We start from the raw sequence: 26,837 nt of genomic DNA, 5'->3' as shown, positions 1-26,837 counted from the left end.
GAGACAAGTAGATTGCCATGGGTTGGAAGCCAGAACGGGCTAACAGCGTAGAGACTCTGACTTAAAAAAAAAAAGAGAGAAGAAAAAAGGATGAAAAAGTTTTTTTCTTTTCAAGACAGGGTTTCACTGTGTAGCCCTGGCTGTCCTGGAACTCTGTTCTGTAGACCAGGCTGGCCTCGAACTCAGAGATCTGCCTGCCGCTGTCTCCTGAGTGCTGGGATTAAAAGTATGTGCCACTATATCCTGATGAGTCCTATCTTTTTAAAAAATTTTATTTACTGTTTTTGTGTGTGTGGGTGTTTTGCCAGCATATATGTCTGTGCAGCATGTACATGCTGAATACAGATCCCCTGGAACTGGAGTTACAGGCAGGTGTGAGCTGCCATGTGGATGCTGAGAATTAAATCAGGGTCCTTGGAAGAGTAACCAGTGCTCTTAACCACTGAGCCATCTTTCTAGCCACCAAACAATTCATTTTTTTTTTCTTTCTGAGACAGGGTTTCTCTTTGTAGCCTGACTGTCCTGGAACTCACTCTGTAGATCAGACTGGCCTTGAACTCACACAGATCACCTGCCTCTGCCTTCCAAGTACTGAGACTAAAGGTGTGTGCCACCATGCCCATCCTGGGTCCTATTTTTATTATTATTTATTATTATTTTAACTAAATAAATATGTTGCAACGTGGCTTTATCTGTGTGCCATTACATGCTGCTCCCTGGATGGCAGGCCGGTGTCTCTTCTCAGCCTTCCTCTTCCCAGAATTCTCTTTGCCTGTTTATCCCACCTATACTTCCTGCCTGGCTACTGGCCAATCAGCATTTTATTTATCAACTAATCAGAGCAACACATTCACAGCGTACAGAACATCCCACAGCACCTCCCCTTTTCTGTCTAATCAAAAAGGAGGGGTTTAACTTTAACATAGTAAAATTACATATAACAGACAGTTATCAAGCAAGAATTACAGTTAGAATATCTAGTCTATTTGTATTTGGCAAAATTAAAGAGAATATTCTATTTATCCTATATCTGTGAGTCTATGGTTTCATATCTAACTTATCTTTTATCATAACCAAGGAAAATTATAACTATCTAGTCTTCAACTACATCAAAGACCTCAGGAGGAATATAATATTACCTAAGTAAACAGGAAGTACATTGTAAGCAGCTCTCAAAAATCTAGAATGACAGAGACAGCTGGCTGCCTGGACAGTCATCCAAAGTTCTTCTGCAAAGTTGGGGCATCCATTCTTCAGCCCACAGGCCTAGGGTCTCTCAGTTGCTTTTCTCTGTGTCCTGTAGAATGTCTGGTAGTTTCTTCTGCAAAGCAGGAACCTGAAGGACCATCTCGTCTTGCAAAGTTCAGTGGTGACCTTCTTGCATGTCCAGTTGATACAACATTTTGTCAAGCAGTCCAGGCAAGAACAGTTTCTTGCCCAAATGGCTATTTTTGCCAAGAAGATAAACTCCATATGGAGTGTCTTCGATGCCCATCTTTCTCTTTGAAGTAAATCAGTGCTGCCAGGAGCAGACATGTCTCACTGTCCAGAAAGTCTGTTTTAAAAACATTTTAAATGCCATATTCTGCAGGTCTTTGAAGTGTTTGAATACCTTACTGAAATATATCTATGTATACCTAGAAAACTTAACATGACTATAAGTTTGACTATCATAGAAGACATTATTAATCTGTATTTCTTAATAATACATTACAATTTCAAATGAGCTGTGCAAACATAATACTTTAAACAAGAGTAGAAATATACATACAGTATAACAAAATTAACTTTAAATTTGTATCAATAAAATAAAAATTTATACCAACGTAAAACATTTTAAGCAAGTTGCTCTTTAAAAGTAGGTTCAGCCGGGCGGTGGTGGCGCACGCCTTTAATCCCAGCACTCGGGAGGCAGAGCCAGGTGGATCTCTGTGAGTTCGAGGCCAGCCTGGTCTACCAAGTGAGTTCCAGGAAAGGCGCAAAGCTACACAGAGAAACCCTGTCTCAAAAAAAAAAAAAAACCCAAAAAAAGTAGGTTCAACAATCCACCCTTTTATCCTATTATATCTATATCCTATATTTCTATATCATATTCTCCTTTGTTCTTTTAGAAAGAGATTGACTATGACTAATAACAATTTGCAACCAACAATCTAAACAAAGACAAACATCCATAATCCATGTTTTGGGAATGTGGGCATAGCTTTCTGGGCTACTTCCTGCCGATAGAGGGCACTGGTATCTTATGGGGACACAAAGAAAATTTTAGGATTATGGTCAAGTCCTAACTGGAGTAGTCTATGAGGCTCTATTCTCTGAGCCAGTTGCTTTGAAGTTGATTTTGGATGTTGGATGATCTGGGCCATGGTGTCATTGGAGACCTTTCGGGGGTCTTGTCTGGTCATACCTGATGTATCTTAATCTGAAACAAATCCATAGCCTCTTGCTTCCTGTGGAAACAAAAGCAGAGCTACCTTTTCAAAGCAATATATCCTTAGATCCAAATTTTGAAGTCAAGATACCTTTAAAATATACATATTGGTTTAACTGAGAAGCCTTTATAATCAAATGTCTTTCTGCAGTTAAAAATCCCAAAGACAACACAATCCAGATTCTCTGTGTAATATCCATCTTTACATGGCTAATTTTTTATATTACCTTTACTTTCTCTTTTTTTTAAGATTTATTTATTTATTATGTATACAGTGTTCTGCCTTACATGCATGCTTGCAGGCCAGAAGAGGACACCAGACCTCATTACGGATGGTTGTAAGGCACCATGTGTTTGCTGGGAATTGAAGTCAGGGCCTCTGGAAGAACAGCCAGTGCTCTTAACTGCTGAGCCATCTCTCCAGCCCCTTTTACTATCTCTTTAAAGACATTATTTTTTATCTATCTATCTATCTATCTATCTATTTTGGTTTTTTGAGACAGGGTTTCTCTGTCTTATATTAATTTGATGCCTGTCCTGGATTTTGCTCTGTAGACTGGCCTTGAACGCATAGAGATTCACCTGGCTCTGCCTCCCAAGTGCTAGGATTAAAGGCATGCGCCACTGCTGCCCAGTGGACTTTATTTTTTAAAACTATTTCTTTATATAACTGCATATATTCCTTTTTCTCTCTCTTCCAAGCCTACGTACATTTTTACACACATTGTAAATCATTTAAAGTCTTGTTCCATCTGAATCTGCCTTATTATGTAAATATTACTTTAAACTGCAGTGGCTAGTACTGAAGCAGAAGCCTTGGCTGCTGACTCCGCCCAATTCAGCTTCCCAACATGGCAGAGGTAATTCACCTCCAGCTCTGGGCCATGTGTACCGTCAACTCTTGGAAGCAATGGGTCTATGCCTCCATTAAAGCAGTGTGTAGCCTAGAAACTTTTTTTTTTTAAACTAGCAAAAGCTAAATCTATCATAAAGCACTCTGTGTGGCTTGGAGACACCGCTGTGTACTGTGGCGGGAATCTGCAGCCATGCTGTAGGTCAAGCCCACATGTCACGAACCCACCATAGGGTAGTTCAAGCCCACAGGCTGTGGATGGCCTGAGAGACACAACTAGGAAGCTGTTTTTAGCTCTGTTTTAGAGTCTTTTTTACTTTTTTTTTATTTTTTTATTTTTAAGCTTTCTCAGGTTTTAGGTCCCACGTTTTGACGCCATTTGTAGCTGAAGTTTTCTCTAGTCCTGCCCAGCCCTATGGATCCCGCAGCCACTTATAAAATAATCACTCAGAAGCTTATATTAATTAAAACTATTCAGCCATTAGCTCAGGCCTAGCACTGACTAGCTCTTACATTTAAACTCAGCCCGTTTCTGTTAATCTGTATGTTGCCACGTGTGCCATTACATGCTGCTCCCTAGACGGCGGACTGGTGTCTGCTGACTCAGCCTTCCTCTTCCCAGAATTCTCCTTGTCTATTTATCCCACCTATACTTCCTGCCAATCAGCTTTTTATTTGTCAACCAATCAGAGCAACACATTCACAGAATACAGAACATCCCACAGCAATATATGGCTAAGGATGACTTTAAACTCTGATCCTTCTGCTTCTACCTCCTAAGTGTTGGGATTGCAAATTCTGTAGCCTAGGCTGACTTGGATCTTTCTGTGTAGCCTAGGCTAGCCTCAAACCATCCAGGGGTCTCTTTAGCCTCTTAGGTGTTAGAATTATAGGCATGCATTAGAATGCATGTCCCCAAGGTCTTTAAGATAGCAGCCCTCTTTAATAATAATAAAAAAAGATTCTGGGGGAGAGGGGGCTGGAGAGATAGCTCAGCGGTTAAGAGCACTGACTGCTCTTCCAGAGGTCCTGAGTTCAATTCCCAGCAGCCACATGGTATCTTACAACCACCCGTAATGAGATCTAGTGCCCTCTTCTGGTCTGCAAGGACACATGCAGGCAGAATACTATATACATAATAAATAAATATTTAAAAAAAAGATTCTGGGAAGAAGAAGGCTGAGAAGAGATGCCAGCCTGCCATCCAGGGAGCAGCATGTAATGGCACACAGGTAAAGCCATGGAAAATATGGCAACATATAGATTAACAGAAATGGTCTGAGTTTAAATGTAGGAGCTAGTCAGTGGTAGGTCTGAGCTAATGGCTGAGCAATTTCAATTAATATAAGCCTCTGTGTGTTTACTTGGGTCTGAGTGGTTGCAGACCTGGTGGGACACAGGAAAACTTTCAGTTACAAATGGCGCCAAAACATGGGGCAAGAGTTTCCACCTAAAACCTGAGAAAACTTAAAAAAAAAAAAAAAAAAAAAAAGAAAAGATTCTAAAACGGAGCTAAAAACAGCTTTCTAGTTGTGTCTCTCAGGCAAGCCGTGAGCTACAGTATAGCAGGCTTGCAGCAGCATGTAGGCTTGAGTGCAGCATGGTGGATTTCCACCTCGGTGCACAGTGGCGACTCCAAGACATACAGTGCACTGTGTGGCAGATTTAGCTTTTGCTAATACAAAAAAAAAAAAAAGTTTCTGGGCTACATGCTGCTGGATGGAGGCACAGACCCACTGCTTCCCAGAGTCAGCAGTGACCTGGTTCCCAGAGTTGGTGGTAAATGTAGTTCTGCCATGTTGGAAAGCTGAAATGGGTGGAGCCAGCAGCCAAGGCTGCCATTTCAGTCCTAGTAATGCTGCAGTTTTAAAGCAATAGATTCACAATAAAACAGATTCAGATGTAGTAAACCCTAAACAGTTTACAATGTATGTAAAAATGTACATAGGCTTGGAAGGGAGAGGAAAAGGAACATAGACAGTTATATAAAGAAATAATTTTTAAAAATAAAGTCGTTAAAGAGACAGTAAAGATAATATAAAAAGTATGCCATGTAAAGATGGATATTACAGAGAGAATCTGGATTATATTGTCTTTGAGATTTTTAACTGCAGGGAGACATTTGATTGTAAAAGCTGCTTAGTTAAATCAATATGTATATTTCAAAGATATCTTGATTTCAAAATCTGTATCTAAGGATACGTTGCTTTCGAAAAGAGAAGATGAGAACCTCTGGATTGCTTCCAGCTAATATGGTTTGACCAGCCAAGACCCCCTGAAAGGTCTCCAATGACACCATGGCCTAGATGATACAACATCCAGAATGGTTTCAAGGCAACTGGCTCAGACAGTGCAGCCTCACAGACTATTTCAGTCAGGACTTGACCATAATTCTTAATTGTCTCAGGATCCCCATAAGACTACCAGTGCCCTCTATCAGCAGCAACTAGCCTAGAAAACTACACCCACATTCCCCAAAAATAGATTATGGATGTTTGTCTTTGTTTAGGTTGTTGGTTACAAATTGTTATTGGTCATAGTCAATCTCTTTCTAAAAGAGGAAAGGAGAATATGATATAGAAATATAGGATATAGATATGATAGGATGAAAGGGTAGGTTACTGAATCTACTTTTAAAGACCAACAACTTGTTTGAAATGTTTTACATTGCTATAGATTTTATTTTATTGATACAAATTTAAATTTAATTTTGTTATACTGTATGTATATTTCTACTCTTGTTTAAAGTATTTTGTTAGGGCTGGGGGTGGGAGGAGGGAGGACAGGGAAATCTGTGGTTGACAAGTAGAATGAATAGAAAATCTCTTAATAAAAAATAAAAATAAAAAGTATTTTGTTTGTGCAACTCATTTGAAATTGTAGTGTATAGTTGAGAAATACAGATCAATAATTAGTCATCCATGATAATCAAACTTATAGTTTGATTATGTTATGTTAGTTAAGTTTTCTAGGTATACATAGATATATTTCAGTAAGGTATTCAAACACTTCAAAGACCTGCAGAATATGGCATTTAAAATGTTTTTAAAACAGACTTTCTGGACAGTGAGACATGTCTGCTCCTGGCAGCACTGATTTACTTCAAAGAGAAAGATGGGCATCGAAGACACTCCATATGGAGTTTATCTTCTTGGCAAAAATAGCCATTTGGGCAAGAAACTGTTCTTGCCTGGACTGCTTGACAAAATGTTGTATCAACTGGACATGCAAGAAGGTCACCACTGAACTTTGCAAGACGAGATGGTCCTTCAGGTTCCTGCTTTGCAGAAGAAACTACCAGACATTCTACAGGACACAGAGAAAAGCAACTGAGAGACCCTAGGCCTGTGGGCTGAAGAATGGATGCCCCAACTTTGCAGAAGAACTTTGGATGACTGTCCAGGCAGCCAGCTGTCTCTGTCATTCTAGATTTTTGAGAGCTGCTTACAATGTACTTCCTGTTTACTTAGGTAATATTATATTCCTCCTGAGGTCTTTGATGTAGTTGAAGACTAGATAGTTATAATTTTCCTTGGTTATGATAAAAGATAAGTTAGATATGAAACCATAGACTCACAGATATAGGATAAATAGAATATTCTCTTTAATTTTGCCAAATACAAATAGACTAGATATTCTAACTGTAATTCTTGCTTGATAACTGTCTGTTATATGTAATTTTACTATGTTAAAGTTAAACCCCTCCTTTTTGATTAGACAGAAAAGGGGAGGTGCTGTGGGATGTTCTGTACGCTGTGAATGTGTTGCTCTGATTAGTTGATAAATAAAATGCTGATTGGCCAGTAGCCAGGCAGGAAGTATAGGTGGGATAAGCAGACAAGGAGAATTCTGGGAAGTAAAAACAGAACTGAGGAGTAGACGCTAGCCCACCGTCTAGGGAGAGGCATGTAATGGCATACAGGTAAAGTCACGGAAAATGTGGCAACATATAGATTAACAGAAATGGGCTGAGTTTAAGTGTAAGAGCTAGTCAGTAGTTAGCCTGAGCTAACGGCTGAGCAGTTTTAATTAATATAAGCCTCTGTGTGTGCTTACTTGGGTCCAAGCAGCTGCAGGACTGGTGGGTGAGAGAGATTTGTCCTGACCTCGGGCCAGGTGGAACACAGGAAAACTTCTCCTACAATATATTGAGTTTGAGACCAGCCAGGGCTACGTGAGACCCTGTCACACAAAGGAGGAGAAAAGACTTTAGGCAACTGACAGTGGTAGCACACAGCTGTAATTCCACCATTTGAGGGGCTGAGGCAAGAGGACCTCAAGTTTGAAGCCATTCTAGGCTAGTGAGTTTAAGGCTAGACTGGGCAAGGTTATACTTGTCTGTAACCCCAGCCCTTGGGAGGTGGAGACAGGATACAGAGTTCAAGGCAAACTGGTGGCCACCTGAGTTATGGGGGAGGAGATGACAAAGGATGGTGGTTATAAACAGGCAGTGATGGTGTATAGCAGCAACAAGTGGCACTAAAGTGGATGGCTCTGTTTTCTTCCTACCAACAGCCACACAGAAAAATACCCAACACTTCACTAATTGCTATATTATCTTAGCACAAGGGGCCACGGCAATTTTCTCTGTATTCCAACTTTAGTATATGTATGGCCAAATGAACACAATTAATTGACTTTTTGTTATGGAAATGAAGATGGTGTAATAGACACCCTCTGAGGAAGGATCTATGATTCTCACCTCCTGGTATTTACACTCTCACAGGTCATTTCAGGAGGCTCTGTTAGCTCAGTAGGATATTGCAGAAATAATGGAGTTAGTTACTTGGGCAGAGGAGGGATGGCTCGGTGGGTAAACGTCATCACCACTGAGCTTGATGACCAGAGTTTGATCTCCAAGTTCCACATGAAGGAGAGAGAACTGACTCCCACAAGTTGTCCTTTGATCTCCACTCATGCATGATGGCATGTGCACAAATGGGTACTTGCACACACACATGCACACGCACACACACACACACACACACAATAAGATATAATAACAATAGGGAATCATCTCCAAAGTAAGATCTACCCTGACTTTTGCCCTGATCTCTCTTGGATCAGTGGTTCTGGGGGAACTTTGAGGACATTGAAGCAGCCATTAGGGATCCAACCCCAGCAACAATGTGCCAGTCATGTTAGTGTGCCATTTTAGAACTGAATCCTCATTCAGTCAAGCCTTCAGGTGATGGCACCCCCAACCCCTTCTCTGATTCCTGACTCACAGAAATTGTGTGAGATCAGAAATACTTAGTGTTTCAAGTTGTTAAATTTGAGAGGTGATTCATCATGCATCAACAGATACAAACAATGGTCAGAGTTGGAAAGAATCATAAAGCGTATCTTCTACAACATTTTCATTTTAGAGATGAGAAAAATACAGCCCAAGGAGAGAGACCTGCCGGCCAACAAAAGGACAGGGGACATCTGCAAGGACTAGACACAAATGCTGCTCATCCAGCCACTGCTCTTCCCACTACTACACTCAAATCACCTGCATAGCAGGGTTCCATCCATGTGGTGATACTTTATTTGTGCTTTGATAAATAAAGCTTGCTTGGAGATCAGGGGGGAAAGGCCAGCCACTTTTAGTAAACAAAGTCAGGCAGCACACGCCCTTAATCTGAACACTTAGCCGGCAGGGTCTCTGTGTGTTCAAGGCCATACTAGGGAACAGAGCCAAGTGTGATGACACACGCCTTTAATCCCAGTACCAACCATAGAGATGTGGAAGTCTGTACAGACAGACAGTGACAAGAAAGTGAGGTAGCTGGGCTAAGAGCCAATGAGAGAGCAGAACAGCAAGGCATATAAAGGCGTGAGTAGACAGGAAGTAACGTGCATTTGGAAGCTGCAGTTGGTGAGGTAACGGTGGCTGGTGGCTCTCCCTAGTTCCCTCATCTCTCTAAGGCTTTCACCCCTATATCTGGCTCCGTGTTTTTCATTTAATAAGACTGTTTAGAAATTTATCTACACATCAACTCAAGTTTTCTATTTCTTTAGTTTTTAAGAGCTTGGCACTGTGTTATGCATGCAGGGGATGCTCAGCTGATGCTTCAGCAGTTTCAACTCAAACTGAATGAAAACTATTCTGCTGCCAGATGTGGTGGCACATACCTTTAGTCTCAGCACTCAGAAGGGGGCAGGCTGATCTCTAAGTTCAAGGTTTGGTCTGAACAATGAATTCCAAGACAGTCAGGACTATGTAGAGAGACCATGACTCAAAAAAAGGGAGGAGGAGGAAGAAGGAGGAGGAAGAGGAGAAAGATGTGACTGTTCTAATTCTGCTCTTGGAAATACTATAGGTCCTATCTAACTAGCAATTCAGCAGTGGCAGGCTTCCCACTCCCTGCTTCAACCTGTTATGCTGCTAAAGGCCCAGGAGGCTCCCACGAGGAGGGCTGAAGTGGTTCAAGACTGTGCTCACCCCTGAATGAAGCTACCAAACCAGGGTGGGCTGCAGATGAGACGCTGAGGGGAGTCTATCTTCTTCAGGAGGTCATAGGAGAAACCCTGGATGATAGCCTTCATATGTGAAGTGCAGCGCTGCATGAACTCCACCATCTGCAACACAGAGCAGAGATACTCAGTGCTGACAGTATGAGGGGATGGAGGCTTCAGCATGCAGATGAATGGTCTGAGTTGCTGAGAGCTCTCAACAGGGAATCTCTGGAAAGGGAAAGACCTTGGTGATTTTCTAGAGACAAGGAATGTTTTCATGGAGAGAACCTGTCAGCCATTTCCTCCAGTTCTGTCCTTCAGTGGATGAGGAAGCTACACCAGGGTACAAGGAAGTGCTGGCACTCTGCATGCTGTTTTGTTTTACATTTGTCATGATATTTAGTTCTCATTAAAACGTATCACAGGATTAAAGAGGTGGCTTAGTTGGTGAAGTACCTGCCATGTAAGGATGAGGACCTGAGTTCAGAGCCCCAGAACCTACATGAGAAGTTGGGCAGGATGGCACATGCCTGTGACTCCAGCACTGGGGGTAGAGGGCATCAGGGGAAGGAGACAGGTAGATCGTAGAAGCTCACTGGTCAGGCCTACCAGCCTGGTTCAATGAAAGATCCTGTCTCAAAAAATAAAGATGGAGGGGCTGAAGAAATGGCTCCGTGGTTAAAAGCACTTGCTTCTCACTCATCCAAAGGACCTGCGTTTGATTTCCAGCACCCACATGGCAGAACCAGCTTGTGAAAGTTGTCCTCCGACCTCCATACTCACACCAAGGCACATACACATCATAAATACACAATACCCAGTATATTAAAGGGAAAGACATACTTTAAAAAACTAAAAAGATGGGGCTGGAGAAATGGCTCAGAGGTTAAGAGCACTGGATACTCTTCCCAGAGGACCCAGAGTCTAATTCCTAGCACCCACATGGCAGCTCACAACTGTCTATAACTCAAGTTCCAGAAGACCTGACACACTCACACAGATACAAGTGCAGGCAAAAATATCAACTCAAATAAAAAACTGAAAAGGTAAAAAATTAAGATGTTGAGTGATTGAGCAGACACCTCATATCTGTCTCTGGCCTCCACCAGCACTTAACTTGTTTCCACTCAGGTCTCTCTGTCCAATGTTAATGCTAAGACACTGTAAGTTTGTTCTGCTCCCAGGGATCCTGACTATTCGCCCATATTCTTCCACTGGGCATGGTTGGATAAGGAGGCCCACTCTTACCTGAGTGCTACGATCCTTCCCTGCTGCCAAAGCCCAGGCCTGTGGGTTTCGACCCTTCTCATCATGGAGTCGCAGGTCACCCCCTGCATTCAGCAGTTTACTGAGGATCCACTGGTTGCCTGAAAAAGCTGCTGCATGGACAGGCGTGCTCCCATCAAAGCATCGGCTAGAAACAGAAAGAAATACAGTGAGTGTCCATGTTAACCTCCTTCCTTCCACGGAAGGGCTCAGTATTACAAGGTCTTCCAGTCATTAACAGTACATTTTAGGGATGAAGATTACAATATTGTTTGTGAGAACACTGATCTGTGGTAGCAAGAGCTTTACACATATTCTTTTTTAATCTTTTTTATTCAATCTTCATCTCAACCCTCTAAACAGAATCAAAAGGGCTTACCCAGGTAGGGATTTGAACCTGTGTTCTTTCCTTACTGCCCCCATGGTTTCACTGAAACATTTTCTTCATGATTGCAGTACTTTGGGGTCACACTGGTTAAACAGAGACCACTCCTCTCATGTGACAAGTGCTCTTTTATCCACACCAAATTCAGTAGGAGAGACCAACAAAAGTTTGGCATCACCAATCCAGCCAAGGATTTGTTCCTCAAAAATTCCACCAATGCTAGGAAACTAATTGAGGAATGATAGTTGGCCTTTATTGTGTCCACAACAAGATAAGGGTGTAACGTATATAGCCATGGTTTCTTTTTTGGTTTTGGTTTTGGTTTTTGGTTTTTGGGTTTCTTTGTGTAGCCCTGGCTGTTCTGGAACTAGCTCTATAGACCATGCTGGTCCCAAATTCACAGAGATCTGCCTGCCTCTGCCTCCCAAGTGCTGGGATTAAAGGTGTGTACCACCACCGCCCAGTTTAGCCATGGTTTCTTAACAGGGTACACATCAGAATCACTTGGGAGAGCTCAATCCCTTTAATTGAAAAAGAAACAGCAATGAGAAAAGGAAATAAGAGAAAGTGATGAAGAGGAAGAAAAATGAAAATTTAACAGAAAAAAAAAAATGCTTCCAACTTGTTTTCTTGCTCAGAGGCAATTAATTACAAGTTCCGTATTCTACATATTTTCTATGTATATACAGGTCTGAATAAAAACACGTCATTTGAGGCTGAAGAGATGGCTCAGTGGTTAAGAGTGCACACTGATCTTGCAGAGGACTTGAATTCAATTCCCAGCATGCACATGGTGACTCACATCCATCCAGAACTCCAGTTTCAGTGAGGATTGACACCTCTTCTAACTGCCACAGGTACCAGGCATGAAAGTGGCAGGTAAAATATTCATACACATAAAATAAATCAAAAAAATGTTAAAGAATAGTTTATATTATATACATCATTCTACTAATGCGGGAGAACTTCCACATGAGAAAGCCACTGCACATTTCTTTTCAACATCTGTATAGTATTCCAGTATAATTTAGTCAACGAGGCACTGAGATATTTTCAAAATTTGAGTCTCAGGGGTAGGGCATGGGGACACATATCCATAACTCCAGTACTTGGAAGGTGAAGGCAGGAAAGTCATGAGTTCAAAGCAAGCCTGGTCTACAAAGTGAGGCCCTACCTCAAAACAAAACTACATACATACACACGCACACGCACGCACAGGTTGGAGAGAGTTCAACAGCTGCTGCCCTTTCAAGTTCTTTGTCATTTTTGGAACTGGGGCTCAGTGGTAGACACTTACCTAAACTCTACAAGGAACTGCAAAAACATTCAAGTCATTTTACATCTTTATGGATTTATAAACACATCTTTAAAAGATTTCTTTTTTTCTTTTCCTTTTCCTCCTCCTTTTCCTTCTCCTCTTTTTTGACACAAGGTTTCTCTATGTTGCCCTGGCTGTCCTGGAACTTACTATGTAGACCAGACTGGCCTTGAACTCAGAGATCCATCTGTCTCTGCCTCCCAAGTGCTGGGATTAAAGGCATGCACCACAATACCCAGCTTTCATTTTATTTTTAATTATGTGTATACAAGCAAGTGTGTGCACACAATACCCAGCTTTCATTTTATTTTTAATTATGTGTATACAAGCAAGTGTGTGCACACAAGAGAGCAACCACTCATACACCTCATCTACACAGCAAGTTCCAGGCCATTCATGACTACATAGTAAAATTCTTTTTTTTTTTTTTCCAGAGAGATCATGTTGATCTATTGATGTTGCTTTGTAAGAACAAATTTACAGCTCAGGGAGGCATCCTGGGGGTGGGGGTCAGGTGGTTACAAAGCTACACAGAAGCGTTGATGTAGGTGGCAAGAAGGCGGCACTGCCAGCGGCTGGTTTGTTTATAGTGAAAGGCGGGGGGGGGGGGGGGGGGGGGGGGGGGGGGGGGGGGGCCTGTGGCTGTGGGCAGGCTGGTCCACCTTTCCCTGCACCTGTCTCACAAAGACCCCCAGAGGCAATAGCTAGGAAGAGTAACAGCTGCTGGGATCTTCCCATCCTCTGGAAGCTGAAGAACTTGGAAACTAGATGTCAATGCTGATGTGAATTCATCCTAGACTTGGCAGGCTACAGGTGCAATCTCTAGAAGTCCAGGAGCAGCTGAGGAAGCACCTTCTCCAGCTGATCCACGTTCACAACATCTAGGTCCTCTGCCTGGGCCTGCCAAACCCCACAGACAGCAGCTTCTATTACGAAGATCCTCGGGAGCACTGCCAAGAGCTACAGTGCATCCCCACTGACTTTAGTCTTGCAATCCCTGAAGTGCAGATGCAGTAGTCTGCTCACCAGCTCCTTCCGGAAGCCGCTGGTTTCCTCCATGGCCACAGTCTCTACATAGTGAAATTCTATCTTGAAGACGTTTAAATAATTTGATCTTTAAAGAACTAAGCTCTAGAGCCGGGCGGTGGTGGCGCACGCCTTTAATCCCAGCACTTGGGAGGCAGAGCCAGGCGGATCTCTGTGAGTTCAAGGCCAGCCTGGGCTACCAAGTGAGTTCCAGGAAAGGCGCAAAGCTACACAGAGAAACCCTGTCTCGAAAAACCAAAAAAAAAAAAAAAAAAAAGAACTAAGCTCTAAATCTGGACCAAACAGAGTTAAATGCAGGAGCCTGGAAAAAGTTGGACTTTTACCTAAGTACTGCAGGGGATCCCAACAAAGCTGGTATCTGTAGCTGGAGTTTTCCTGCCTGGCCCACCTCAGGACAAATCTCTCTCACCTGCCAGACCCACAGCCGCTCAGACCCGACCAAGTAAACACAGAGACTTATATTGGTTACAAACTGTATGGCCGTGGCAGGCTTCTTGCTAACTGTTCTTACAGCTTAAATTAATCCATTTCTATAAATCTATACCTTGCCACGTGGCTTGTGGCTTACCGGTACTTTACATCTTTCTTGTCCTGATGGCGGCTGGCAGTGTCTCTATCTCAGCCTTCCACTTCCCAGAATTCTTCTCCTTGTCCCGCCTATACTTCCTGCCTAGCCAATGGCCAATCAGTGATTTATTTACTGACCAATCAGCAACACACTTGACATACAGACCATCCCACAGCAGGTATCTGCAATTATCAGTTGAGCCCTTTTTACACAACATAATGGAGATAGAAAAATGCATGTGAGACTAGGAAAAATCTAGAAGGAAAGACAAAAAAATGTCCATTGTGTTCCTACCCCTGGATATAGAATTGGTACACTGAATGTCATTTTATTTTTTTACAAGATTCCAAGTTTTCTCCTATGAAACAATACAAAACATTTAACATGAGAAGTTTTTGAGTGTATAACACAGGGCTTATTTAAGTAAGATGAGAAAAGATTTATGATTGTTTATATACTGAGATTCCTTTAAAAATCAGTTGGAATCACATAAACGCGCACACACGTTGTGGTTCAGATCAATGAGAACTGTAAAAGCACCTGCCTTTTTTTATTCCCTGTCAAGAATTACAGCTCAGGTGAGCATGTGTTAATACCTAGAAAGAAACAAGCATTTCCTAAAGAGACATTCATATGCTACCAAGTCATTACATTGCTGTTCTTCCATATTAAAATTTGTACCAAATATTAAACTGAGATTCTTTTAATTCACAACTATAAAAGTCAGGCAAAAGTCACCCTTTCTGAAAAATTGATATCAAGTACATGTTTGTGGGTATTTTGAACTGTGTGAGCAAATGGGAGTACATAACATAAATTATAACCCAGAGAATAGAGATAAACCAACAGTGATAGTAATTAGTAATGACTCGTTATTCTCCCATAATTAATTTATAGGGTGAAGTATAATTGCTTAGAAAAATCAACTTTATTAGTTTAAACATTTCAAGATAGACATATAACTATTTTACTGGTAAAAATTATCAAAGGTTCTTATTTTTTAATATTTTTGCCAAATAGGGGCTAGAAATAAAGAAATGCAGTCAGGCCAGGTGGTGGTGGCAGTGGCACATGCCTTTAGCCCCAGCACTTGGGAGGCAGAGGCAGGCAGATCTCAGTGAGTTCGAGGCCAGTCTGGTCTATAAAGTAAGTTCTATGACAGCTAGGACTGTTACACAGAGAAACCATGTCTGGAAAAAAACAAAAAGAAAAAAAGAAAAAGAAATGCAGTCAGGCATGGTATGACATGCTTTTAATCCCAGAACTCCAGCAGCAGAACAGATTTCTGTGAGTTCAAGGCTAGCTTGGTCTACACATGGCAAGCTCCAGGAAAGCACAGAATACATAGTGAGACCCTGCCTCAAAAAACAAACAGCTGGGCAGTAGTGGCACCCACCTTTAATCCCAGAGCTAAGGAGGCAGGTGAATCTCTGAGTTCAAGGCCAGGCTGGTCTCTGTGGTTACACAGAGAAACCCCTGGCTCAAACAAACAAAAGAAAGAAAAGGGGGAAAAAAGAATTGTATTTCTGCAGAAGTTTTAAAAAAGCTGGCAACAGTAGTGCCATCTTACAAAGCTTTAATGACCCTGACAATGAACTGGATGTGGAAGCACATGTCTTTAACCCCAGCACTGGGAGGCAGAGGCTGGCAGATCTATGTGACATGGCTCATTCCAGGACAGTGAAACCCTGCCTCCCAAAAAAAAAAGAAAAGAAACCCTGAAAATGTGAAAATGACAATATTGTAATGTGTGAAGCATTTTCATAAAATATTTAATTAAAATTTAATTACAACTTAATGAAACCTGATAAAGTTAAGAAATTGCATGTAATTTTTTGGAAAAACAAAAGAGTGGTAACAAATGCCTATAATCACAAAACTTAGGAAGTGGATGCAGGAAGATTAGGAATTCAAGGCCAGCCTCAGCTGTATCAGACCCTGTCTGGAGACAGAGAGATGGCTGAGCAGGTAAAAGTGCTTGCTACGAAGCCTGACCACCTGAGTTTGACACCACACTTCCAGGTCCAACATGCTAGAAGAAGAGAACCGACTCTCCTAAGGTGTCCTCTAACCTACACACACATACACTTCCACACTCGGAAACGAAGTGTAAAAAAGTATTTTTTTAAAGCTAGCACACTCCTAGAGCTTGCACAGTGGTTGGCATCTGTAATTCCAGCACTCTGAAGGCTGAGGGGAGGATCATGGGCAGCCTGGGCTAAATAGTGAGTTTCACACAGCATGGGAAGCAGAGTAAGACTCTGACTCAAGAAAAATGATGTTTAATGCATAATCTTTGTTTTCTAGAAATTAATATTATTATACTTACTGGTTTGGATCTGATCCATAATCCACCAGAACATCAACTAATTTCATATGGCCCAATAATGCTGCAACAAAAAGCGCTGACTGGCCCAGGCTGTTAACTGCATCAACACAAATTCCTGTAAAGCAAATACAGAATCAATATAAATATCAAGAATCACCCTGCAATGGGACTGCTGAAACTTACACTGAAGGGAAATTTTGTTTCTTGTGTTTTTTTATTTTTGGAAAAATTATTTAATGTATCTATGTGTGGGTGGGTGCATGAGAAAGCCAGAAGAAGACATCCCATTCCCAAAAGCTGGACTCCAAACTCTCAACTCTTAAATAAGGAGGCATCTATGTAGCCTCGTGTTTTTTGACTTTTGAAACAGGGCCTTATGGAGTCCAGACCAACCTTAACCTCCCAATCCACCTGCTTTCACCTGTTGTAGAATATTATTATTATTATTATTATTATTATTATTTTTTTTTTTTTTTGGTTTTTCGAGACAGGGTTTCTCTGTGTAGCTTTGCGCCTTTCCTGGAACTCACTTGGTAGCCCAGGCTGGCCTGGAACTCACAGAGATCCACCTGGCTCTGCCTCCTGAGTGCTGGGATTAAAGGCTTGCGCCACCACCGCCCGGCCATAGAATATTATTTTAACTAGGCAACGATGTGTTACATTTGTTTCTGCTGCATTTGTTTAATTATGTAAAGATGTGTTACATTTGTTTCACCTTGCCTGTGTAAGGCACCTGATTGGTCTAATAAAGAGCTGAAGCCAATAGTTGGGCAGGAGAAAGGATAAGTGGGGTTATTGGGCAGAGAGAATAAATAGGAGAAATCTAGACTTCAAAGGAAGAAAAAGAGAGAAAGAGGAGGAAAGAATGAGGGAGACACAGATAACAAGAAAGTAAGAAAAGGTAAAAAAAAAAAAAGCTCCAAGGCAAAAAAATTAAAAATTAATTAATTAATTAATTAATTAATTAATTAATAGAAACAGGTTATTTTAAAATAGCTAGCTAAATAAGACTCCATGTCTTTATTTGGGAGCTGGTTGGTGGCCCAAAAAAAGAAAAGGCCTGGTGCATCCACCTCCCAAGTGCTGGAATTACAGGCCTGTGTCAGCACACTGCATGGGGAGAAATCTTGAATTTTCCTGTTATTTACTTAACTTGCTTATTTAAAATAAAAGCTCAATTGGGGCTTGAGAGATGGCTCAGTGGTTAACAGCACTGGATGCTTTTCCAGAGGGTTGAGGTTTGGTTCCCAGAACCCTTAGGGTGACTCACAGCCCTTTTTAACTCCAGTTGCAGGGGATCCAACAACCTCTTCTGGCCTCCTCAGGCACTATACGCACATGGTACACAGACATACATGCAAACAAGACTCCTACACAGGTAAAATAAGCATTAAAAAAAAAAAAAGACGTTTGTGTCCAGGCTGGCCTGGAATTTAAGATTATCCTGCCTCAACCTACAAAGTAATTGACATTAGTGTTTGGGTGGGAGCTCCACCTCAACCCTGGCACCCCTATACCCAAAAAGTCTGTAATGTTCTGGTGGAAGATCCACCTCAACTCCCCTCCCCTATCTCTTTTCCTAAATCCGCCCCTTCAAAGCCCACCAAACACAGCTCCTCCCCGAGAGAGGCTCAAGACCACTCACTCCTATAGGGTATACAAACTGCATCCCAGAAAATAGACACGTGGTTTTCCGGTCTCTCTTCCCAGTCTCCTCTCTGAGGGGCTGGGGAATCATCCGGGAAAGCTTTGCCTATTAAACCTGGGCTTTTCCAATTCAGTCTGATTCGGTTTAATTTGGATTGCTGTGTTGGTGGAGAGGCCTTCAGGGTGCAAAGACTTATCAATTAGGAGCTACAGTACACCATAAACTGGAAAGGGGAACTTTTCAGAGGCAGGAGGATCTCTACAAGTTCTAGACTAGCCAGGTCTACATATTGAGTTCCAGGCTAGCCAAGGGCTTCACAGCAAGACCCTGCCTTTAAATAAACAAAACCAAACCAATTACCTTTCATTGCTTTGGGGCTGGGCAGATGATTCAGAAATTAAGGATCCATACTGCTCTTGCAGAGGACCCAAGTTCCATCCCTAGCACCACACGACAGCTCACAACAATCTAGTTTCCAGTTCCAGGAAATCTTAACACCCTCTTTTGGCATGCCCCAGCACTAGGCACCCCGTGGTTCACATACATACAGGTAGGTAAACATTCATTCACATAAAAGAAAAAAAAATCGGCCTTTTAAGCTTTTAGACTTTTAGCAGCAGCTCAGCTGAGATCCATTCTGGATGAGGACTCAGAGGCTTTCAGTTTGAGGAAACAGGATTGGCTGAGAAGCTGGCGAGGTGAGGTTAGCTGTGGCTTTCTGATCTTTCAGAATTCACCCCAATACCCGGCTCCGGGTTTGTTTTTATTTATAAGACCTTTTCAGATTCGTGTTACAGTGAACTCAGGGCAAGATGCCACCCAGTTTATTTTCCAACTTGTAAAAAGGAACTAAAGAAAAGCTTAAAGCCGGATGTAGTGATGCATGCCTTTAATCCCAGCACTGGGGAAGCAGAGGCTGGTGATCTCTAAGTTTGAAGTCAGCCTGCTATACGGCGCCAGTGCAAGAATAGCCAGTCTTAGTCAGTGAAGGACTGAAAGCTGGTGAGGATGTAATTGAAGGAGGGGTCCACGTTCCAGCCATAGTAAGCAGCAGAACTTGACAGCTTCAGCCATATGGTTCTGACTTTAGAGTAAAGGATAGAAGAAAGAAGCTATGGAATTTGCCTCTGAGCCTAAAAAAATCCACTGAAGCCAGACATGTGTCAGGGATGTCCCTGCATGAAGGAATAGTAGAGGCCATTCTTGAAGCTGTAAAGTTGAAGCATGAATTGCCTTGGAGACCCCAAGATGTTGGAGATGCCAGAGCTGTGGGATACCTACTGAGGAAAGCTGCTAATAGGAAGTGGAAACAGCCCAAAAGAAAGAAGTGTGGTTCAGTCAACAAAGCTGAACACAGTTGGAGATCTGAAGAGTGTTTGACCTCATTCATGAAGAAGCAGAGTTTGGAGTTTGTCCAGCTTGTTTTTGGTCTTGCTTTGGTCCTGTATTTCCTCACTATGCTCCCTTCCCTATGTTTTGGAATGGTAATGTATATCTTGTGACATCGTATGTTGGAAGTATGTGATCTGCTTTTTTATTTTGATTTTACAGAGATTATAATTAAAAGATTGAATAAATCTCAGAAGAGACTTTGAACTTTAAAACATTGTTGAGACTCTATAGACTATGGGACTTTTGAAGTTAGACTGAATACAATTTTGTATTATGATATATCTACAAGCCAGTGAGTAGAATGTGGTGGTTTGAAAGAAAATGGCCCCCAAAGAGAGTGGTACAAAGGGAGGTGTGGCCTTGTTGAAATTGGAAGTGTGTCACTATGAGGGGTGGGCTCTGAGGTCTATTTTGCTTCAGCTTTGCTCAGTGTGACATTCAGTACACTTCCTGTTACCTTCTGATCAAGATGCAGTCAGCACCATGTCTGCCTGCATGCCGCCATGCTCCCCACCATGATAACAACGAACTGAACCTCTGAATCTGTGAGTGAGCCACCTGATTAAAAGTTTCCCTTATAAGAGTTGCTGTGGTCAGTGTCTCTTCACAGCAATAGAAGCCCTAACTAAGACACTCCTCTTATATGGGTAATAATATTGTTGTATTAGAGCTCATTCTACAATTTCATTAACTCCTTTTAGGTCTTTACTCTCAGTAAAGCCATGCTGGGGATTTGGACTTTGTTATACAATAGATTTGGAGAAGGAAAAAACTTGTCAGGTGCCAAAATGTTTGGCTCCTTGACTTAAAATTCAGTCTGTAAGAGGATGGTTATATGAGCTCCTTTAATTTGACCTTGAGAAAACTAATATTAGTCTCTGCATATCTGACCACTCTGTGATAGTGTTTCTTCAATTTCTAATTCCAAAGCTTGATGAATTACTCTATTTCCCTCAGGAAATTCCATCCCCCATTAAAGTGTAAAAAATATGAAAAATGAAAAAATCTTCTGACTGTAAGATGGCACCAGCTATCAAACCTGACCAGTTGGATTCCATCACCCTAACCCACATGACAGGACAGAACCAGCGCCGGCCAGCTGTCCTGACTGCTATGCTCCGGCTGTGGCAAGAAAGTCCTCCCAAAGATAAATACTCAGAATAGTTTTTCGATCTTTTTTTGGGGGGAGGGGGTTCATTTTTGTTTTATTTCACTTTGCAGCTCTGGTGGCATTGGCACTCACTAGGTGCACCAAGGCTAGCCTTGAACTCAGACTCACTTGCCTCTGCCCCAGCACTGGGATTACAGGTGTATGGAATTTTATTTTGAAGATTTATCAACCTACTTAATTTAATATGTGTGTACTGAGACCGGAACCAGGAACAATTAGTCCAAAATGGCTCTCGAAGTCTACCTTCAAACTTTCTGGTTAATCAGCGATCTGTGGCTTCCTCAAGATTTCCTAGTGTTTTTTACTTTCAGCATGCTACAGAGCATTACTAGTAAAAACTAGAAAATACTAATGGTAACTCAACCTTATACTTGGAAAAGGACCTAAAATCTTATATAACTCAGATTAAACTTATTTAGTGACAAAAGACAAGAGTTGATTCTGAAAAAATAAAGACAAGCAGAAAAATAAAGGAACTAGTCAGGACATAGAACTAAAAACAAGTAGTCACTAGAAACGGAGCTAAACCTGTATCTAGCTTTTCTAGAAGTCCACCTGCCTCTGCTGGAGTTGGGCAAACGCAGGGGATAAGACTACCTAAACCATCTGACTTTAGTAACCGCGCTCATCAGGCCGAGGTCCACTCAGACTGCGTTCCCTCCCTCTCACTCTCCCAAAGGAAGAGAAGAACGATCATCAATGGCAGGAGGCAGCTGCAGACAAGCAGCACCTAGAGCCGGCTTCACGCTCAGGAGGGAACGCTACGTCTCGTCCTCGTGGTCTCGGGTGCTCTACACAGTCAGAGAAACTTCTCTAGTAACGAACTATAGAAATGATCCCTGAAAGTATAGTCTTAACCTCGCTCCTCCGCGCTCCACACACTCTACCCAGCGCGCTCACATCTTACTGACGGTGACCTCGGCCAGCCCGAGCCGCCCGCCGCTCTGGCGCTGCTATTACACACAGCTTTGGCACAGACGCTGCCGCGTTCTCCGAGGAACACCTCCGCTACCAAGTCCACGGGGCATCCGAGCCGCTACACTTTTCCGAGTCAAGGGAAAAACAAAACAAACGAACAAAAAAAAAAAAACCCACAAACCCACGTCACCTAATTAGCATACGATCGCTAGACAGCCAATCGACTGACGGTTCTCTGCCGCCCCGCCCCACTTCCGCCTGCGTCGGGTCGCGAGTCCCTGACGGCCACCCACCCACGGCCACCCACGGCCCTGCCGCCCGCCGTCGCGCTGGCTCCCGCCCCGCGGCGCTGGCCTCCCCGAGCCGCCCGCTTTCAGCCCCATCTGCCCCGAGAAGAGGCGCCGCGGAGCCGGCCGCACGGTGTGGGCGGGGGCACGCAGGTTGGACTCCTGGTCCAAGCCGGAGGCCTTTCGTGAGGAAAAAAAACGAAAAAGTACGGAGGGACAATGGCAATTCAAAGATTGCCCGCTGCGGTGGCGGTGGCGCACGCCTTAATCCCAGCCCTCGGGAGGCAGAGCCAGGCGGATCTCTGAGTTCGAGACTAGTCTGGTCTACAGAGCCAGATCCAGGGCAGGCACCAAAACTACACAGAGAAGTCCTGTCTCGAAAAAACAAAAACCAAACCAAAACAACAACAACAAAAGAACTGTCTCAAAAAAGAAACAAAGTGAACAGTTGTCCTGAAGAACAACATCCAAGGCTGACCTCTGGCTTCCATACACACACATATGCAGGAATACACACACAAGGGTGGAGGAGAAAGAGAGAAGAATAATGAATGAGAATAGATTTCAGGAGATTCCAGACAACTAAACATGGAATCTGGGACTGATGAGAAAGCTCGGTGGAAAGAGGCTGAGAAGCCTGACAACCAAAGTTTAATCCCTAGAAACCACATGGTAAAAGGGAAGAACTCACTCCTGCAAATTGTCCTTTGATCTCCACGTGTACATGCACACACATGTATGCCCAGTAAACAATGCAAACATATATAAATAAACATGGAAGCTACGGGGGAATATGGTGTGTGAAAATTATGTGCCATGAGAACATGCTCCTGCTGGGTGGTAGTGGTGCTCATGTTTAATCCTATCATTTGGGAGGCCAGCCTGGTCTACTACAGAGTGAGTTCCAGGACAGCGAAGAATATACAGAGAAATCCTGTGTAAAAAGAAAAAGAAAAAAGAGACTTCAGTCTGGGGTACTTACAGAGACCCTATATCAAACAAAACAGAACAGAACAACAGTGAGCATAACTGAGATGTTCAACAAGTAAATGTGTTTGCTGCCACCCCTGCAGACTGGAGCTTGATGCCCAGGAGTGACATGGAGGATGAAGAGAACTGACTCCTACACAAGCCTACATATACTCTGACCTACATATACATACTGTAGCATGTGCATACTCAGATACAGAGGCATACACAAATAAGTAAATGTATTAAATTTAAACTGAAAACCAGGGTTTGGAGATGACTGAGCAGTTAAGAGCATCCTCTTCCAGAGGACCCAGATTCTACTCTCAGCACCTACATGGTGGCTCACAACCATCTATAACTCTAGGTTCAGGGGATCCAACACCCTCTTCTGGCCACCATGGGCACTCCATGTATGTAGTGCACAGACATACATGCTAACAAAACACTCATACACATAAAAATAAAGGTTAAAAAATTTAAAATATGCCTGCAATGGTGGTGCATGCCTTTAATTCCAGCACTTGGGAGGAAGAGGTAGGTGGATCTCTGTGAGTTCAGGACCAGCTTGGTCTACAGAGTGATTTCCAGAACAGCCAAGACTGTTACACACAGAAATCTTTTCTCAAAAAAAAATTAAAAATAAAATAAGATTTTATTTAGAATCTCTGATTGTAAAAGTAACCTGGTCCCTGAAAGCTAAGGAAAGCACAGGCTTTGCCTTTGCTAACTAAGAATCTAACTGAATGTAGTGACTGGTAAATCGTAGCAGTTACTCAGAATAACTAGCCTAAGAATTTGACTTTCTTTTTCCTTTTTTAAACTAAATTGATTGATTGAGATATAGTCTTGCTATGTAGCCTTAGCTGTACTCAAATCGGAGGCAATCTTCCTATCTCTGCCTCCTGAGTGCTAGGATTATACCCAGCCAAGAATTTCATTTTCAGACATTAGTAAGATAGAAATAGGTCACTGTAACTGTGGCAGAGTGAATGAGTGACTGGGTTTTGGGAGATTTGTTTGTGTTGACACTCCAAGATCGCCAATGGAGTGGACCATAGAGTTTTCTGGTGGACTCAGAGGAACATAGAGGGACAAAGAGATAATAAGGAGGGTCTTAAAGGATGAATGGTCTTTTTGATTGGAGAAGGTGGAGAAGAGGGTCAGGTGATCACTTCTCCATTCCTCCGTGGATCGATCAGGTTTATTCCCTAATATTTGACTCCCAAGCATTATTTATTAATAAAACAATAAAAAGAAGCCGCAATATCTGGTGTCCGCCACTTCCCACTTCCCGTCACCAGCTTGTCCCCACCAGGGCCTTTTCCCATAGAGATCTCCCTGCAACAGCTGCACACTCTAGCCCCTAAATGTGCAGTCACAGCTGCCTGCCAACTGTGCCGCCGCCTGAGTCAGCCGCTCATCCCCAGCTGTCATTCAGGCAGCCTGGTGCCCTCCCACACTGTGTCTAGCCGAAGGGACTGTGAAGGCAATATGAAGGCCTAGACTTGACTCTGCAGACTCCATCTTAGGGAAGGGCCACCATCTTAGACCACCTGGTGACCAGGGGCTGTACTCTGAGCCATCTCTCCAGCCCCCCTATTCAGGATTTCAATGGGCAACTGCTTTGAGTTTTGAAAAAACTGACTCTATAATTACACATTTATTAGAAGTCATGGCCATCATGGGTATACCTGTACAAATTAAGACTAATAATGTTCCAGCATATGTCTCTAGTAAAATGAAACAGTTTTTTGCATATAATAATATAAAGCATATTATAAGTATACCACACAATTCTACAGGACAGGCAGTTATAGAAAGATCTAATTATACTTTAAAAAATACGCTTATAAACAGAAAGGAGTAATAAAGGTCCCCAGAAATAAATTACATATTGCTCTATTAACTTTAATTTTTTAATGCTAATGAGAAAGGAATGACAGCTGTGGAGAGACACTGGGTAATGGAAAAAACTGCTGAATTAAATCACCCTGTATAGTTCAAAGATGTGTTGACCTCAGAATGGAAACCAGGATATGTGTTACGTTGCAGAAAAGGTTTTGCTTTTGTTTCCACAGAAGAAAAGCTATGGCTACCATCAAGATTGATAAAGACTGGATTTGAACAGGAGAGACCTCTTGATTAGGAAAGGTGATAGATAGTTCATCAAACAGCTTGGTCATTCAATTCAAACTAACTTATAAGACTAACAACTGTCTTTCATTTGATCAGACATAACTTGCCAAAAGGAAAACTCCCCAAAGTTAGGGTTGAGGCAGGGTTTTATTTTTGTCTTTCCAGGAGAATAAAAGCATCCAATTAAAGAATCTGAAGATCGGGGCTGGAGAGATGGCTCAGAGGTTAAGAGCACTGACTGCTCTTCCAGAGGTCCTGAGTTCAATTCCCAGCAACCACATGGTGGCTCACAACCATCTGTAATGAGATCTGGTGCCCTCTTCTGGCCTGCAGCCATACATGCTGTATACATAATAAATAAATAAATCTTAAAAAAAAAAAAAAAGAATCTGAAGATCACTGGACAAATAAGACATCTGAAGTAAAAGTACAAATCATCCAGAGAAAATGTCCCAGGAAAAAAGGGTAAACTGGCTTAATGGCATAGCATATTTCCAACATGAAAAAATTTTCATAAATCTTCCCAAATATTTGTCTCTGCTGTCAAATAAGGAAAATGGTCATTTTGTAGTCCCAACTCAATTAAAAATTAAAGCTGGCTTTGGAGCTGGAGCGCAGCTCTCTCCTTCTCTAAACCCAAGCATGCTTGTTAAAGGAAAATCCAGTCTCTGTCTCATGTCAGAAGAGCCACCTGGTACGGGACAGAAGAAAACCAAAATTAAGGGACTATTCTAGTGTCACTAGTCTCATAATCCCTTTATTTTCGCTCTCTAAAACTTTTCTTAAGGTATAAGTATCTCAAAATTAATAAGATTTACATATATATTTACATATATATGTATTTAAACTTTCTGTCATGATATTAATGGTCATATAGACTACTAACTAATTCTAGAAATAGGCTTCTTCTGGCATTCCTGTATGTGATTTTGGGATTGAATCTGAAGCAGGTAATTAGGAATTAAGCTCGTGTACCCTGGATGTATTTAATAGATTATGGTCCTTTAACCTCTCTGAGATCTTGTGTATATGACATTTAAAATGTTTAAGTTTTATGCAGTGAACCATGACCATTCCCAACAGCAACCTTTGAAACCTCCCAAAGGATGATGGGGTCCCACAACGATGATTCCATCTAAATTGTGGTAACACCACTAAGCTGACAAACACCACCCAAAGATCAGCTTTGGACTACAAACTACTCAGGACAATTTCAAGGTAGTTAGCTAAGATACTCCAGCCAGAACTTCAGATAAACCTTGCACTTTCCCATCACACTAAGACTGGATAATAGCTACCTCTCCTGGGACTTGATCTTTATCTAAATTTTTTCAGGGTCCCCTAAAGATGCCATTACCCACAGACAACAGGAAGTAATTTTAAGAACACAACATCCAGGCTGGAGAGATGGCTCAGAGGTTAAGAGCACTGACTGCTCTTCCAGAGGTCCTGAGTTCAATTCCCAGCAACCACATGGTGGCTTATGACCATCTGTAATGAGATCTGGTGCCCTCTTCTGACCTGCAGACATACATGCAGGCAGAACACTGTATACATAATAAATAAATCTTTAAAAAAAACACACAACATCCACATTTCCAAGAGGTGGGGTGGGTGGTTTTTGGTCATTCAGTGAATGTTTGTTATCATTTAGGGGGGTTGGTTGCAAGTT

General features: G+C 42.2%; 1 protein-coding gene, 1 non-coding gene and 1 pseudogene across 8 annotated transcripts in view; all 3 read right to left on the bottom strand.

Moving 5' to 3' along the window:
* Tex14 (testis expressed 14, intercellular bridge forming factor) overlaps positions 1-26,837 on the bottom strand; it is a 133,787-nt gene that overhangs the window by 68,610 nt on the left and 38,340 nt on the right. For 5 of the 7 annotated variants that reach the window (XM_059271456.1, XM_059271458.1, XM_059271461.1 and 2 more), the window contains 3 exons: positions 16,642-16,756; positions 10,977-11,142; positions 9,715-9,851 (listed from right to left, as the gene is read on the bottom strand). In XM_059271456.1, the coding sequence (XP_059127439.1) occupies positions 9,715-9,851; positions 10,977-11,142; positions 16,642-16,756 (418 nt within the window). Of the gene's footprint in view, positions 1-9,714; positions 9,852-10,976; positions 11,143-16,641; positions 16,757-21,752; positions 21,909-26,837 lie in introns of those variants that run through there. The other 2 variants (XM_059271459.1, XM_059271462.1) reach the window with 2 other exon arrangements.
* On the bottom strand, positions 13,344-13,756 carry LOC131917558 (centromere protein X-like; annotated as a pseudogene).
* On the bottom strand, positions 21,492-21,707 carry LOC131918191 (small nucleolar RNA U3). The gene has a single exon (XR_009380919.1). It is a non-coding gene; the product is annotated as a small nucleolar RNA U3 (small nucleolar RNA).

This window comes from Peromyscus eremicus, chromosome 8a (assembly GCF_949786415.1).
Source record: "Peromyscus eremicus chromosome 8a, PerEre_H2_v1, whole genome shotgun sequence".
Taxonomy (NCBI): domain Eukaryota; kingdom Metazoa; phylum Chordata; class Mammalia; order Rodentia; family Cricetidae; genus Peromyscus; species Peromyscus eremicus.
The sequence above is the reverse complement of the archived record's forward strand: the minus strand, read 5'-3'. Positions and strand labels throughout refer to the sequence as shown.